This window comes from Vanessa atalanta, chromosome 1, assembly GCF_905147765.1.
Source record: "Vanessa atalanta chromosome 1, ilVanAtal1.2, whole genome shotgun sequence".
NCBI lineage: Eukaryota > Metazoa > Arthropoda > Insecta > Lepidoptera > Nymphalidae > Vanessa > Vanessa atalanta.
In genome coordinates, this window is record NC_061871.1 from 5,728,344 (window position 1) to 5,741,986 (window position 13,643).

Consider the following 13,643-nt stretch of genomic DNA (forward strand, 5'->3'; position numbering starts at 1 on the left):
AGACGTTATCATATACCATAATTTTTCACCCCGATACAAATATGTTTGTATTTAAAAGTAACAGACTGCTAGACTTGAAATTATAGTGTAGAGTGTATTGAAGAGTGCTTTATTTTTACCATTATCTGGATAAAAACATAAATCTTCTCAACTATTATTTTTGTGCTCGGTGTTTTCAAAACAAAACTATATTAAAAAAAAAGACAGTCTTGCGTTATATTTATATTAATTACAGAACAAATAATATGACATTGGACATAAAAATATGTTTTGAAAGTGAATTCGTTAATTTCCTGGTATAAAAGGTTACAAAGGACATAAAATGTTTGGTGAATTGTTTTTACATAAATAATAAAGCAAAAACGCTAGGAAGACATTTTTATAACTTTAAATAGGACTTTATATTTTCTTATAAATATAATTAGTTTTTATTTTATATTTTTTAGAAACAGCCATGGGTATATCTTTGGATAAGGAAACAAAGGATATTGGGATAAAATATAAAGATGCAATACATACACTGGGAACATATCTACTTTATAGAGCACAAAGATTTTGGCTCCACCCCAATCCATTTTTTAACTTAAGCGCCGTTGGGAGAAGTCAGAAGAAATTATTGAACGAGATTAGATCTTTTCGTGACCATGTTATTAAACAAAGGCGGCAAAATGGGACTTACAAGAATTTGCATAGAGACGTTATGAACGAGAGAGAAAATGACATAACAGGTCAAAAGAAACGATTGGCCATGTTAGATTTGTTACTAGAAATAGAGGAGAAAGGAGAGATAGATATAGAAGGAATTAACGAGGAAGTCGACACGTTCATGTTCGCGGTTTGTGTTTATTTAATACCTTTTTGTTCTCATTCATCTAATATTTATTAACTAACTTGTATACCTATATTTATTGAGTCAATATTTATTTACAGTTTATAACTAACTAGTTTTCGCCTGCAGCTTCGTCCGCGTGTTAAGGCCGTGGGTTTAAGATTAAAAAAAACTTTGTTCTTTCTTGTTCACTAAATTCGTTTCAGTGGTTGGACTGTAAAAGCGCAACAGACAGAGTTACTTTTGCTTTTATAACAATTAGTACAGGTTTTAAAGTTAAAGTAAAAATCACTTTGGATTCTGTTTTCTTTTACTATTTTATTATAGTTTTGTTTTTGATAGCCTTATAACACAAAGGAAAAACACATTTTCATTTTTAGGGTCATGATACAAGCGCATGTGCTCTTCAATTCGCTTTTATGTTGATGGCAAACCATCCAGAGGTACAGGTACGTACATGACATGTTTTTCCAAACTTATAACAATATCGGAAAATCGCTTATTCGATGATATCAAAAATTAACTTAATTTTATTCTATCTAAAAGATTATCGAAGAATAAATCGTGGAAAGTTACAAATAATTATAAATTATTCCTTATTAAAACCTTAAGATCTTTGATACAATTTTTCTAAGTAAAATTGAGATTATAAAATATTTCAGGATAAGATTCTCGAGGAGTGCCGTCAAATCTTCGGCACATCTGATCGGAAGCCTACGATGTCTGACTTAGCAGATATGAAGTATTTAGAATGTTGCATCAAAGAAACGTTAAGGCTCTACCCGCCTGTGTTTTTCTTTATGAGATATTGCAAAGAAGATTTAAAACTGAGTAATTATAGTAACACCTAATTTTTTGTTTATAAGAATATCATTAGTTACTACGATATCGGTACCGTCAGAAATCAGATAAAGACCATGTGTAAGACAAAATCAACATTCCATTTGGTTAGGCGTTATAATTATTCGAACACACACAAATCCAATATCAAAATAGATTAATAATCGACTGCATTAAATGTATATAAAACAAATATTAAATACTGCTGTATTATAATTTTTAGAAAACTACGTGTGTCCTGTTGGAACAGACTTTGCTATTTTTGTTTTCGAGTTGCATCGGCGTAGTGACCAGTTCGTCGAACCTCTCAAGTTTCGACCGGAAAGGTTTCAAGAGGAACCCACTTGGCACCCATTCGCTTACATACCATTCAGCGCAGGACCCCGGAACTGCATAGGCAAGTAAAATTTATTACTTAATCTAAATGTCCCTAGTCAATCATTAAAATAAATGAAGGACTATAGCACTTAAGCAAGATATGATATTCGTTGAAGTAATTTATTAACTTTTTTACACGTATAATATCATTGCTATTATGAAATAAAGCATCATTTTGATTGCCTTGTTGCTTTTCAATATAATTTATTACTTGATGTACTTTTTTCGGGACAGGTCAAAAGTTTGCTATGATGGAAATTAAGTTGGCGATATCTGCGGTTCTTCAACAATACCGGTTGTTACCAGTTACTAAGCCGGAAGACATCGACTTTATCGCTGATATCATATTACGACCAAAGGATCCCATTTGCGTCAAATTTGAAAAACGCTGATAATTATAAAATAATAATATCTAGCATGTTTTCTTATTTTGTATAGTTTTAATGGGATTACCGTATTATAATGGTGTTAGATGTTATGACAAAAAAATATGATATACAGTGCGCGGCCTTATTGTCACCAAACAGCGATTTTTGTCCTAACAATCTTTGATTCGGTAGGTTATCTCGTAATCCAAAGGTTAAAAATTAGAGTGGGTTGTGTGTACTAAATCTAAGGTAATGATATCGAAATTGAAATAGAATATCTTAAAACAAATACTAAGACTTTTAATTATTTGTACAGCCACATGTACAAATTGATGGCATGGCCCTTCCAGTCTGTTCCGACTTCCGGTATCTCGGTTCACTCATTTAAGGCGATGGCGAAATAGATCGAACGTTACGGGAACAATTTGTGACCCCGTATTCCCCTTAAACTTAAGGGGAAGATCTATTAGACCATAGTCAGACCTGCTGTTCTATATGGATTAGAGGGTTGGGCTACAAAAGAGACGACTGAGGGACAATTGCATGTGGCGGAGGTGAGAATGCTGAGAGGAATGTGTAGTGTTACGCCAACGGATAGAATAAGGAATGAGTACATAAGAGGAAGTTTGAAAGTGGCACCGGTAACCGAGAAGCTATCTGGAAACCGGCTGTCACGGTATTGGCATGTTATGCGGAGTAATGACGACCATGATGTGGATGGATATAGAGGTAGGGGACGACCAAAGTAACGATGGATGGATTAAGTGAAAGACGATATGGTTAGAAAGAATGTTACTTGTGAGATGACGTCCGACAGAGAAGTATGGAAGAAGAAGACATGCTGCGCCGACCCCTAGTAAACTTGGGATAAGGGCAGGAGGATGATGAGGATGATGAAAAAAACGACTAAATTATAATTGACCACAACTACTACTGTGTTGTGAACAGTGAATTGAGTGAGCGACTCGTAGCAAAGTACTTTTTTTTATATATTTTTTTTTCCTTTATTTTAAGAGCTTTGTCGCTAAAGCGACTATGTCGCTCTATTAGTGCACAAACGGTGTATATACACTAGCAAAGTACTTGAGCACTTAAATATATATCGTTCAATTTATCGTTTAATTTATGACGTTCGTTACAGATAATTCCTTCTCACTGCTTTATTATATACTGAACGTTTCTTAGGCTTTCGTAATATATAATAATTTTTATACTAAAATCGTTATCTTAACCTAGAATCCAAAAAGATTAAATCCTGGTTCATATTTCAGTCATATAGACTGTGCCTGTAGCAAACCAATAAAGTTAATAGAAAAGTGTACAGTGAATTAAATTAAAAAAAAAAAGTAATAACGTACATACATCTCTTTGAAAAATAAAATACTGGCTGTAAAAAATTACGATGGCAAAGGATCGTTGTCCGCCCAAATCATCCAAATACATATTACAGATAGTTACTTAGTTACCTAGATATAGTTATCTATCTATCTATCTTAAGCCTTATTACATGCTTCGTGCTTTAATACAAAAAAATAATCAATAATTATAGATTGCAAAATGGTTTTGTAATTTTAAGAGGTTATTCCTCTGAAGTACTTGTGCACTAAAAGTTATCAAATATCTCTTTAGAACAGCCGCCATGATCTTATATCGGACAGGAGGTCAATGTTATAAATAATTTTGTTATGATAAGTAGTTACCTACTTCAATTACATTCAAATATATTAAATGTTCAACGTTTATTTTCGTTCATCATTGTTAGTCAGCTTACATAGAGACAAGTCGTGTTAATACAACGAATTTAATATTGAGATATTAATATTGTGGCTAGTTCAACTAAAATATAAAATGTTTTGGACTTTATCGTTTTTGGTAGTGTTATTGTTAATGTTATGCTATTATATCGAATATTTGTTAAAAGATGAAAAATTTGATAAGATCCCAGGACCTAAAGGGCAATTTCTTATCGGAAATGGATACGAATGTCTTATGGAGTCTGGTAAACTTGTAGACGTAAAGATTTATTTATTTATTTAAATACCAAAAAGTCGGATAGGTGTTGTACCTATTTTGTGTTATCTTTTAAATCTATGTAAATATTATGCTTATAATTAATATAATTATAGTTTTTTTTTTATCTTCAAGTGCAAACATATTTTATTATTTATCTTTTATTATTTTGATGATAGTTAATACAATGTTTTTTTACACATAATGCTTTAATTGAAAATTATAGTAATTATTTTGTTTTTAGTTTCTGAAACATTTATAATGAATGACACTCAGTACGTCGGTAGTGTTAATTTGCTTTTAATAATTAATTATCTCATAAAATAGATAAGTTAAAGCAATTTGTATACATTATGATAAATGCGATCAACTGTACTCTCCGAATCTTTGGATTAATTGCAACGATACAGTCGCGGTTGGTCAAAGTTGGCGCGGCATATAATTTTTTTTATGGTTATTTATTGTCGAACGGGCAAATGGGACACCTGATGATAAGTGGCCACCACTGCCAATAGACATTAGTGCTGTAAGAAATATTAACCATACATCATCACTTTGAACGTTACTCATATCAGCTGGTAATTTTAATTGCTTAGTGTTAAGTTAATGGTTTAACTTCTTCAATAAATAAATTATCGATGCGCCCACAACCTTGGGAGCTAAGATGTTATCTCCCTTGTGCCTGTAGTTACACTGGCTCACCCTTCAAACCGGAACACAACAATACTAAGAAATGTTGCTTGGTGGTCGAATATATGATGAGTGGGTGTTACCTACTATCTACCACCAAGTATCGTATCGTAACCGATATAAATTAGTAGAATTTGTCCTCAGTTACAATTAAGCTGATATTAAACTGAAGAGTCATACAAATTGGATCGGGAACGTATGATTCCCATTTACCGTTACAAGTTAGTCGAATTGGCTCACAGGATCATGTTTTAATCAACCTCGCACACAGGTCATATGTGTCACGGTTCAAATAAAAATATAACATTTCTTGCAGCTCAATTTTTCGCATATTTTCGCAATTTAACCAGCAAATATAAGGATATCTGCAAATTTAAAATATTTAATGTAAAGTTTGTCCTTATATACAACCCAGAGGACATCGAGGTACGTGAAAATGTAAAAAATATATGTAATATGTAATCACGCTCAGTATCTCTCAGCTACTTGTGATTTTGTGTTTTACATTTATGAGACAATAAGGATACTTTAAAATTACTCTTGTTTATTATAATCTGCGATGGCCCAGTGAGCCGAGATGGCACAGTGGTTAGAGCGCGTACATCTTAATCGATGATTGTGTATCATGTGTATTAAGCGACACTGAATTTTCATGTGCCTAATTTGTGTTTATAATTCATCTCGAGTTCGGCGGGGAAGGAAAACATCATGAGGAAGCCTGCATGTGTCTAATTTCAACGAAATTCTGCCGCATGTGAATCCACCAACCCGCATTGACGCAGCGTGGTGGAATATGCTCCTAACCTAACCTAACCAAAGGGAGAGGAGGCCTTAGCATAGCAGTGGAAAATTTACAGGCCGTTACTATTATATTTATACCATTATTATTAACATCAATCAAGTAAGATATCTTTGTTTCTTTAGACTAGCAAATCTTCATTTTTGTGTATCTTTCTATTATTTAGATTGACTTTATATTCTGTGTCAGCAGCCCCGTCTTGCAAGATGCACGCACATAGTAACTATCACATACAGAGCAAGAAGAGGCTGGGAGCAAGTAGTGTTCTGGCGAACTCCTCTTCCGCCAAAAATACTTTTAAAAGACATTCTGATTCACCATGCCGATGACTTGACCATCATCGTAGCACCCGGGGGTTTACTCCCCTTCGACCCTGGGCTATGAGGTGCACGGTGGCAGCACTTTTGTTGCCAGACAGCATCATTATTTCTAGTACTTACATCAATGTGATGCACATCCTTTGTTTTACAGAAAATGATAATAATCTGATATTTTTTTTGCAGACTATACTGACGAATACAAAAGACAATGATAAAGGATTTATTTACTACTTTCTTCGACCGTGGTTAAAAGATGGGCTGCTCATTAGTGACGGTAATGTTTTCACATATATTACATAATTCGAAATCACTAACTTAAAAGATCAAATTATATTTTATTCAAGTAAGCTAAAATTTATTTTCTTGGAACACCCAGTCTTATTATCTTGACGATCTCCGTGGTCGAGTAGTGTGTACACCGGTTTTCATGGGTACGCCACTCCGAGGTCCGATTTCCGGCCGAGTCGATGTAGAAAAACTTCATTAGTTTTCTATATTGTCTTGGGTTTGAGTGTTTTTGGTACCGTCGTTACTTCTGATTTCCATAACACAAGTGCTACTTACATTGGAATCAGAGTAATGTATGTGATCTTGTCCAATATTTATGTATTTAATTTATTTATTAGATATAAATCATATTATACTACAATGTTTATGAACTTAATTTACGATTAACTAGGAGCGAAGTGGCATCAACGGCGGAAAATTCTGACTCCAGCATTTCACTTTAACATTCTCCGACACTTCAGCACCATATTGGTGGAGAACAGCGAGAGGTTTGTGGAAGATCTTCGGTCAGAAACAGACAAGACGGGAACGGACATTTACCCTCTCATAGCTGGCATGACATTAAATTCGATATGTGGTGAGTAACTATATGTGTATCTAAATAGTAACTCATTCAAAATATATAATGTTTTTCAGAAAAGCACTTTAAACGTCCGTATAGATGTCCATCAATAATTGTTTACATATACATGTATGATGTATAAAAAAATGTAAAAATACTGATAGCTATTAATATTGTAACAATCCGTTTCTTATCAAATTAAATCAAATTAAACAGCAACGAACACATTATTGGACTTTATGGAATTACAAAAAGTGGAATTATATATGTTTATATGTATAAATTTTACGCAATAATTATTTATAGAAACAGCAATGGGTACATCTTTGGATAAGGAGAAAAAATATAAAGATTTCGGAACAAAATATAAAGATGCAATACATACACTGGGAACGTATATACTTCATAGAGGTCAACGGTTTTGGCTACATCCAATGACATTGTTTAACTTAAGCGCCGTTGGGAGAAGTCAGAAGAAATTATTGAACGAGATTAGTTCTTTTCGTGACCATGTTATTAAAAAAAGGCGACAAAATGGGACTTACAAGAATTTGTATACAGACGTTATGAACGAGAGTGAAAATGACTTAATAGGTCAAAAGAAACGATTGGCCATGTTAGATCTGTTACTAGAAACAGAGGTGAAAGGAGAGATAGATATCGAGGGAATTAACGAGGAAGTCGACACGTTCATGTTCGAGGTAATAATTGGTAATAATTTATGAACTTTCAATTCTGATGTTATAATGTAAAAGAGGTATTTGTTTATAAACTAATGCAATAAAATATATTTAAATAGTTCGCTGAAGATAATAAGTAAAAAAATCATAGCATCTTAATGTAATAAAACACACCATCACGGTCTCAACAAACAGCTTTACGGTTTGGATGATTGAAACTTTACAGAATTGAGGTGGACAAGAGTGGTGGTTTTACATATACTTTATTCAACATAGAAGCATTACGCTTACTTATTGATAGTCAAATTAAACACTACCACCACCGATTCGGAAAAGGAAATACCCTGACCTGAGAAAAACCGGCGACTGCTTATATTATCGTCTTGGCCTTCAAATCTAAATATTTAAATTGTAACTATTATCCGCTTCTACACAGATACCGACTTTAAAATGCAATTTATCTCAAATAGTCTTGTTGTTCTGTTTTAGGGGCACGATACAACCGCGACTGCAATCCAATATGCGTTTATGCTGATAGCGAATCACCCAGACGTTCAGGTATGACATTTTTCGTTCAAATGTATATACTTTCAATGTCAGGATTAGGAAAGTATAATAGCAAATAAAAATTTAATTCAGTCTTAATATTAATGTGGGTAATATGATAATGCATGGCGAGACTACCTGTAAGTAGTAGAACTTTTGCCTTGAAAATTTTGAAATGTAATTTTTTATTTTGGATGTGATAATGTATCTACTGTATGTTGTCCTAATGAAAATAAAGTAAAAATTAAATATAATTAGTGAATATTATTTCATTATTATAATATACTATCTATATATTTTACTATCTTTACACATCCGTAACTGGCGCCTAAAGTGTTTCTGCTGGATCCGCGAACGCGGCTTTAATTCAATCAGTCGTATATTTTTTAATTGTTATTAAATGTCTATTAATTATATACATACTTGAATGTATGTCCAGAAAAGACACGACTACTCCTTATATTGGTTTACTCTCTACCTTTTAAAGTATCTATCTATCTTATAAAGTAGTAAGGTACGATACACGTTGTCATACCCGTGGATATATAGTATTCGGTTGAACAGTTAAAAGTTGATAAGCTGAAGCAGAACATTATAGCGAGTTATGGAGCAGCGTACGAAAAGCGATACTTATATAGTTTTGCCACTGACCAAATACATTATATAATAATTATTATATATAAGTATTTCGTAATAAGTGTAATGTTTATTTGTTTAGGATAAAATTTTCGAGGAGTGCCGACAAATCTTCGGCACATCTGATCGGAAGCCTACGATGTCTGACTTAGCAGATATGAAATATTTAGAATGTTGCATCAAGGAAACATTAAGACTCTACCCCTCGGTTTATTTTATTTCAAGATTTTGCAAACAAGAAATCAAATTGAGTAAGTATTGATCTGTATCGCTACTTGTATAGGCGACGTATTTGCAACTTTGATTTTACAAAATAAAGTTATTATTAATAAATGAAGTTCAGACCACTGTGGAGAACTAGCATTATTTAACTATTACGCTAAAAATAAGCAATAGGATTTTTTTGGTATTGAAAAATAAGTTATGAAATTTGATAAAAATTAAAATAAATGTAGAACTATACTTAAATATTTTGATTTTGAGTCATATAATCGCATTATTAATTTATTATATTTAAATTAAAAGTCGTAAGTTTTAGTCTGTATATCACGTGACGAGTGAGCCGGCATGGTGTGGCGTCAGATAGGCAAAAACTGTCATTTCAATGTGAAAGTGCCAGACTTTAATAAACAGCTTTTCTGGAGTTTTAATGCTAGTATTTGCACATTACACTCCAACGATAGTGATTGTAATTCATTATTATCCCAAAAAACACCAAATATTTATAGCTATTAACGTTGAATGAGTGCCAGATTGTTGTTTTTATCAGTGTGACGTCGCCAAAATTACTGACAGCAATTTCGCGGTTATAAAAAAGGTTTAAAATTTAATTTAATTTAACGTGTTTGTTTTGCCGAAGTATATTTTTTGTGGCTTTTTATTAGGAAATTCAACATTTTGAAGTACTTTTTCAAACTCATTAGAATACCCTATTCTGAAAAGATAATGTTTGTTCGTTTAACCGAGACGTTTAGAAGCAATATTATGGCTACTCTTCCACACCTGTCTTTTAATGAGAATATACATGTTTTGTATATATTTAAATTAATTCGAAACAAGATCAATGCCATATTTACTTCTAAAATAGTTGATATACAAAACTTTTTAAAATTCAATAATTGGGCGACTATTGGGATTCATAAAAGTAGGCAACGAATGTACGAGCTTTATAATATATTGAATATTTGTAAAAAATCACAAATTGACAAACGTTCGCCGGTTCTTCTCAGGTCACGGTATTTTCTTTTCCGAACCGTTGGAAGTATTTAATTTGACAATCAACAAGTAAGTGTAATGCTTCTATCCTGAATAAAGGAATTTGGTTTGATTTAACTTGATGGAACTTGGTTATCTGTGCTGAGGAAGGAGATTATGGGGATAGGTTTGACTAATCATAAATATTTCACCCAGATGTCTCCCGTATTTATCCCTTATTATTAGATATAGGCATATATTGAAAAAAATATCATTTATTTTATATGTTATTCTTTTTTTGTTAAGCAAATTACGAGTGCCCAGCTGGATCAGACTGCTCAATTCTAATCTACGACTTGCATCGGCGTAGTGATCAGTTCGTCGAACCTCTCAAGTTTCGACCGGAAAGGTTTCAGGAGGAACCCACTTGGCACCCATTCGCTTACATACCTTTCAGCGCAGGACCCCGGAACTGCATAGGTTATTTAAAACTTGACATTAAATACTATTATATGGTGTCCGCGTTGCGTTTACTTGTATGTAATACCAAAGATTAAAATCAATGAAATCTTCTAAGATATAAGAGGTGTAAAATTAATAAATAATTATTTTTTACGTGATAGGTCAAAAATTTGCTATGATGGAAATGAAGTTGGCGATATCTGCGGTTCTTCAACAATACCGGTTGTTACCAGTTACTAAGCCGGAAGACATCGACTTTATCGCTGATATCATATTACGACCAAAGGAACCCATTTACGTCAAGTTTGAAAATCGCTGAAACGAATGTTGTATTTTTATTTTTTTATTTTATAAGTGAAATAAAATAAAAATGTTATCGCTGAAGAAATATCAGATATATAATAATAGTGCTGAAAAATCTTATTATAATGTTTAATAAACAGCTTGATAATACTTTTATGAGTTTTATTTTTGTTCTAGACGTTAATATATTTTGGAGATAATTTGAATGCTAGACACTATAATAAATAATAATAAATAAAAACAACAGTATCCGTGAGATATACTTCTAAAATAAATTTAGCGAAAAAATCCAGTATTAACTAACAATGTCAAGTCTCAAGATTAAAAGTTTAATTGACGTTAGATCTCAGATTATAATTATAATAAATTTAGGAAAATACTAAATACAAATTTAAATAATGTTGTCTTAGATTTTCGCGATTATTACACATTGAAATAAAACTAGTTTTTAACGGATTTAGTGTTCGTGGACACGGGCAGACTGCAAAGTGACACTGCAAAGTGCTCGAAACGTCGGGATGTTAAAATAATTAATATACGCGATTAAATCCGTTAAAAACTAGTTTTATTTCAATACAAATTTAAAACTTTATATATATTACTCCTTTACTGTCAATCCAACTAAACATAAGTATTTTTGTTATTTACGCGGCTTCATATCTTATTAAACATACATTTGTTTGCTTATTTCAGGAAAACAACAGAATATAATTTTATTTTATTAGAGATGAGAATTATAATACATTTTTTTATTATTCATAATAACAATTAATAAAACCGATAAAATATACCATGAAATTAGAAATGAGCATAAATCAAATTCTTTATATTCCGATTGAACTGATCGTGCTATCGTGACATACATATGTCTACATATTTTACTTGATTAATGAAGGTGATGATAATCTCGATATGATGGATTTTTTTCCTAATTGCATTCTATATAATCATCTGGTATAAAAGAAGTTAATAAAGTTAAGGGAATTAATGCGAGGGACTTATATATATAATATAAGATTTCAGCCAACGAAAGAGATCACCACGAATTCCTAAGCCGTGTAATTTCTGTAAAAGGACCTGGCTTACACGGTCGAAGGCTTTTTCCAAATCAGTGAAGACCACTTCAGCTTGAGCCCCTGGTCCCTATAATTGTAAATATCACTAAGGAGAATTGATAAATTGGATACTGTAGACGGATTAGTTATTCGTGTAGTGGGTTGTCGTAGTCTAAATCATAAAATATTGTTTTTTCGCCATTGTAAATTTGATTACCAAAATAAAAAAGGAACTTGGATAAGGACTTTGATTTTTTACATTTGGATAAAATATGTTATTATTCGTGATGAAGCTTAGGTGATTTTTAATGCCTTCCTTATTTCTTAGAGTAATTCATTAAAACTATTAAGTGACTTACGACTACTTACACGACTTATCAATAAACAATGCATTCCAATTAACACTAGACAGCGCATTCCAATTATTCCCTAATTTTAATATAATCCGCTTTATGAAATTTGTATTTTATATTTTTTAAAGGGCGATGTTGCGATTTTAATATTTCAGAACAATCTATTTGTAGCTCTGGATGATACTTATCTTCGATTAGTAAAGGATCACACGAAACCGACACTTTTGGTGAAGTATGGTTAGTAGTAATAAGGTCTAATATTTTATTGGTTCAATGCTCATTGACTTGCCTAAGTCCGAGATATTTAATAGCGTTAATAAAATGATTTATAGCAGCTTGGTTTCGTGCTGTACACTTTTTTGAGCACACGGCTCCTTGCCGTGTCCATTCGAGATTGGGAGTATTGAAATTCCTCAAAAAAAAAACATAATCATTAGGGTGGGATCGTATAACATTAGATAATGAATCTAGAGCCAGTGAGAGACGATGAGAATGCAGGGAGTCACCCGGTATGTATGTTACACGTAAGTGAATTGCGTGACACTGAGTATTAGCGAAAACTCGCTGATATTCAAACAATTTTTTCCTTTCAAACATTTTTCTCTCCAACAAATTAATTCCTATATTCGGCTTGCTAAACATTTTTGACATGTATCATCACACCTCCCCCTATACCTTTAACTGAAGTTCACTTATTCCGATCACACCTAAAACATCGTAGATCACATGTTTCCTCAGGTAATATTTTAAACGTATAAATAATATAATATAATAAAAATTTTACATTTTTTTGAATTTTAATTACGTGTTTGTCATTGCTATTTGAATACAACAGTATTATTAACATATGATGATATGATGAATATAATTATCTTGAAATAAATACTATGATAATTTATTTGTGGTAATTTTTTTCATAGACACAAGTTCATGAAACGTTGTTTAGAATTTCATCTGTTGCTTTACTAAATTTAATAAATAAGCTTTTATGTAAGAATCGTGTAATGTCTGATGTCTGTGAGTGATATGCTATATCGATTATTATAATTATAATACAATATAAAGGATGCGCGGATAAAATTAACGTATCACCGTAAGTCGGAAATTGATATTTTCATTGTGAGATACGCAATAAGTTTTAAGTTGAACAAATTGGCCGGACCAAATTTATTCATACACGTTCTAAAAAAGATATCTGAATACTTTTTTTTCTAATTTATCATGTGTATTACTCCCATAGGCATTTTTATATGATGTAGGTAGGTGGATAGGCAAATGGATCACCTAATGGTAAGTGGTTACGAATGCCCATAGACAAAGGCGCTGTAAG

The 13,643-nt window shown here is 32.2% G+C and overlaps 1 protein-coding gene across 1 annotated transcript; it reads left to right on the forward strand.

The window, feature by feature from the left end:
• The first annotated feature begins 454 nt into the window (after nucleotides 1–454).
• Nucleotides 455–11,003, forward strand: LOC125077361 (cytochrome P450 4C1-like). The gene is made up of 14 exons (XM_047689289.1): nucleotides 455–835; nucleotides 1,210–1,278; nucleotides 1,492–1,660; nucleotides 1,893–2,066; nucleotides 2,282–2,434; nucleotides 4,205–4,414; nucleotides 5,432–5,541; nucleotides 6,418–6,508; nucleotides 6,914–7,099; nucleotides 7,391–7,785; nucleotides 8,254–8,322; nucleotides 9,029–9,197; nucleotides 10,447–10,620; nucleotides 10,764–11,003. Exons 1-14 carry the CDS (start codon nucleotides 455–457, stop codon nucleotides 10,919–10,921), a joined length of 2,508 nt encoding a protein of 835 aa, XP_047545245.1. The 3' UTR covers nucleotides 10,922–11,003.
• The last annotated feature ends 2,640 nt before the right edge of the window (nucleotides 11,004–13,643 follow it).

Excerpts from the sequence above, each read along its gene's own strand:
- LOC125077361 (XM_047689289.1), top strand. The coding sequence starts at position 455 with ATGGGTATATCTTTGGATAAGGAAACAAAGGATATTGGGATAAAATAT. Across the intron at positions 5,542-6,417 it reads ACAACCCAGAGGACATCGAG|ACTATACTGACGAATACAAA; the intron begins GTACGTGAAAAT and ends TTTTTTTTGCAG. Across the intron at positions 7,786-8,253 it reads TCGACACGTTCATGTTCGAG|GGGCACGATACAACCGCGAC; the intron begins GTAATAATTGGT and ends GTTCTGTTTTAG.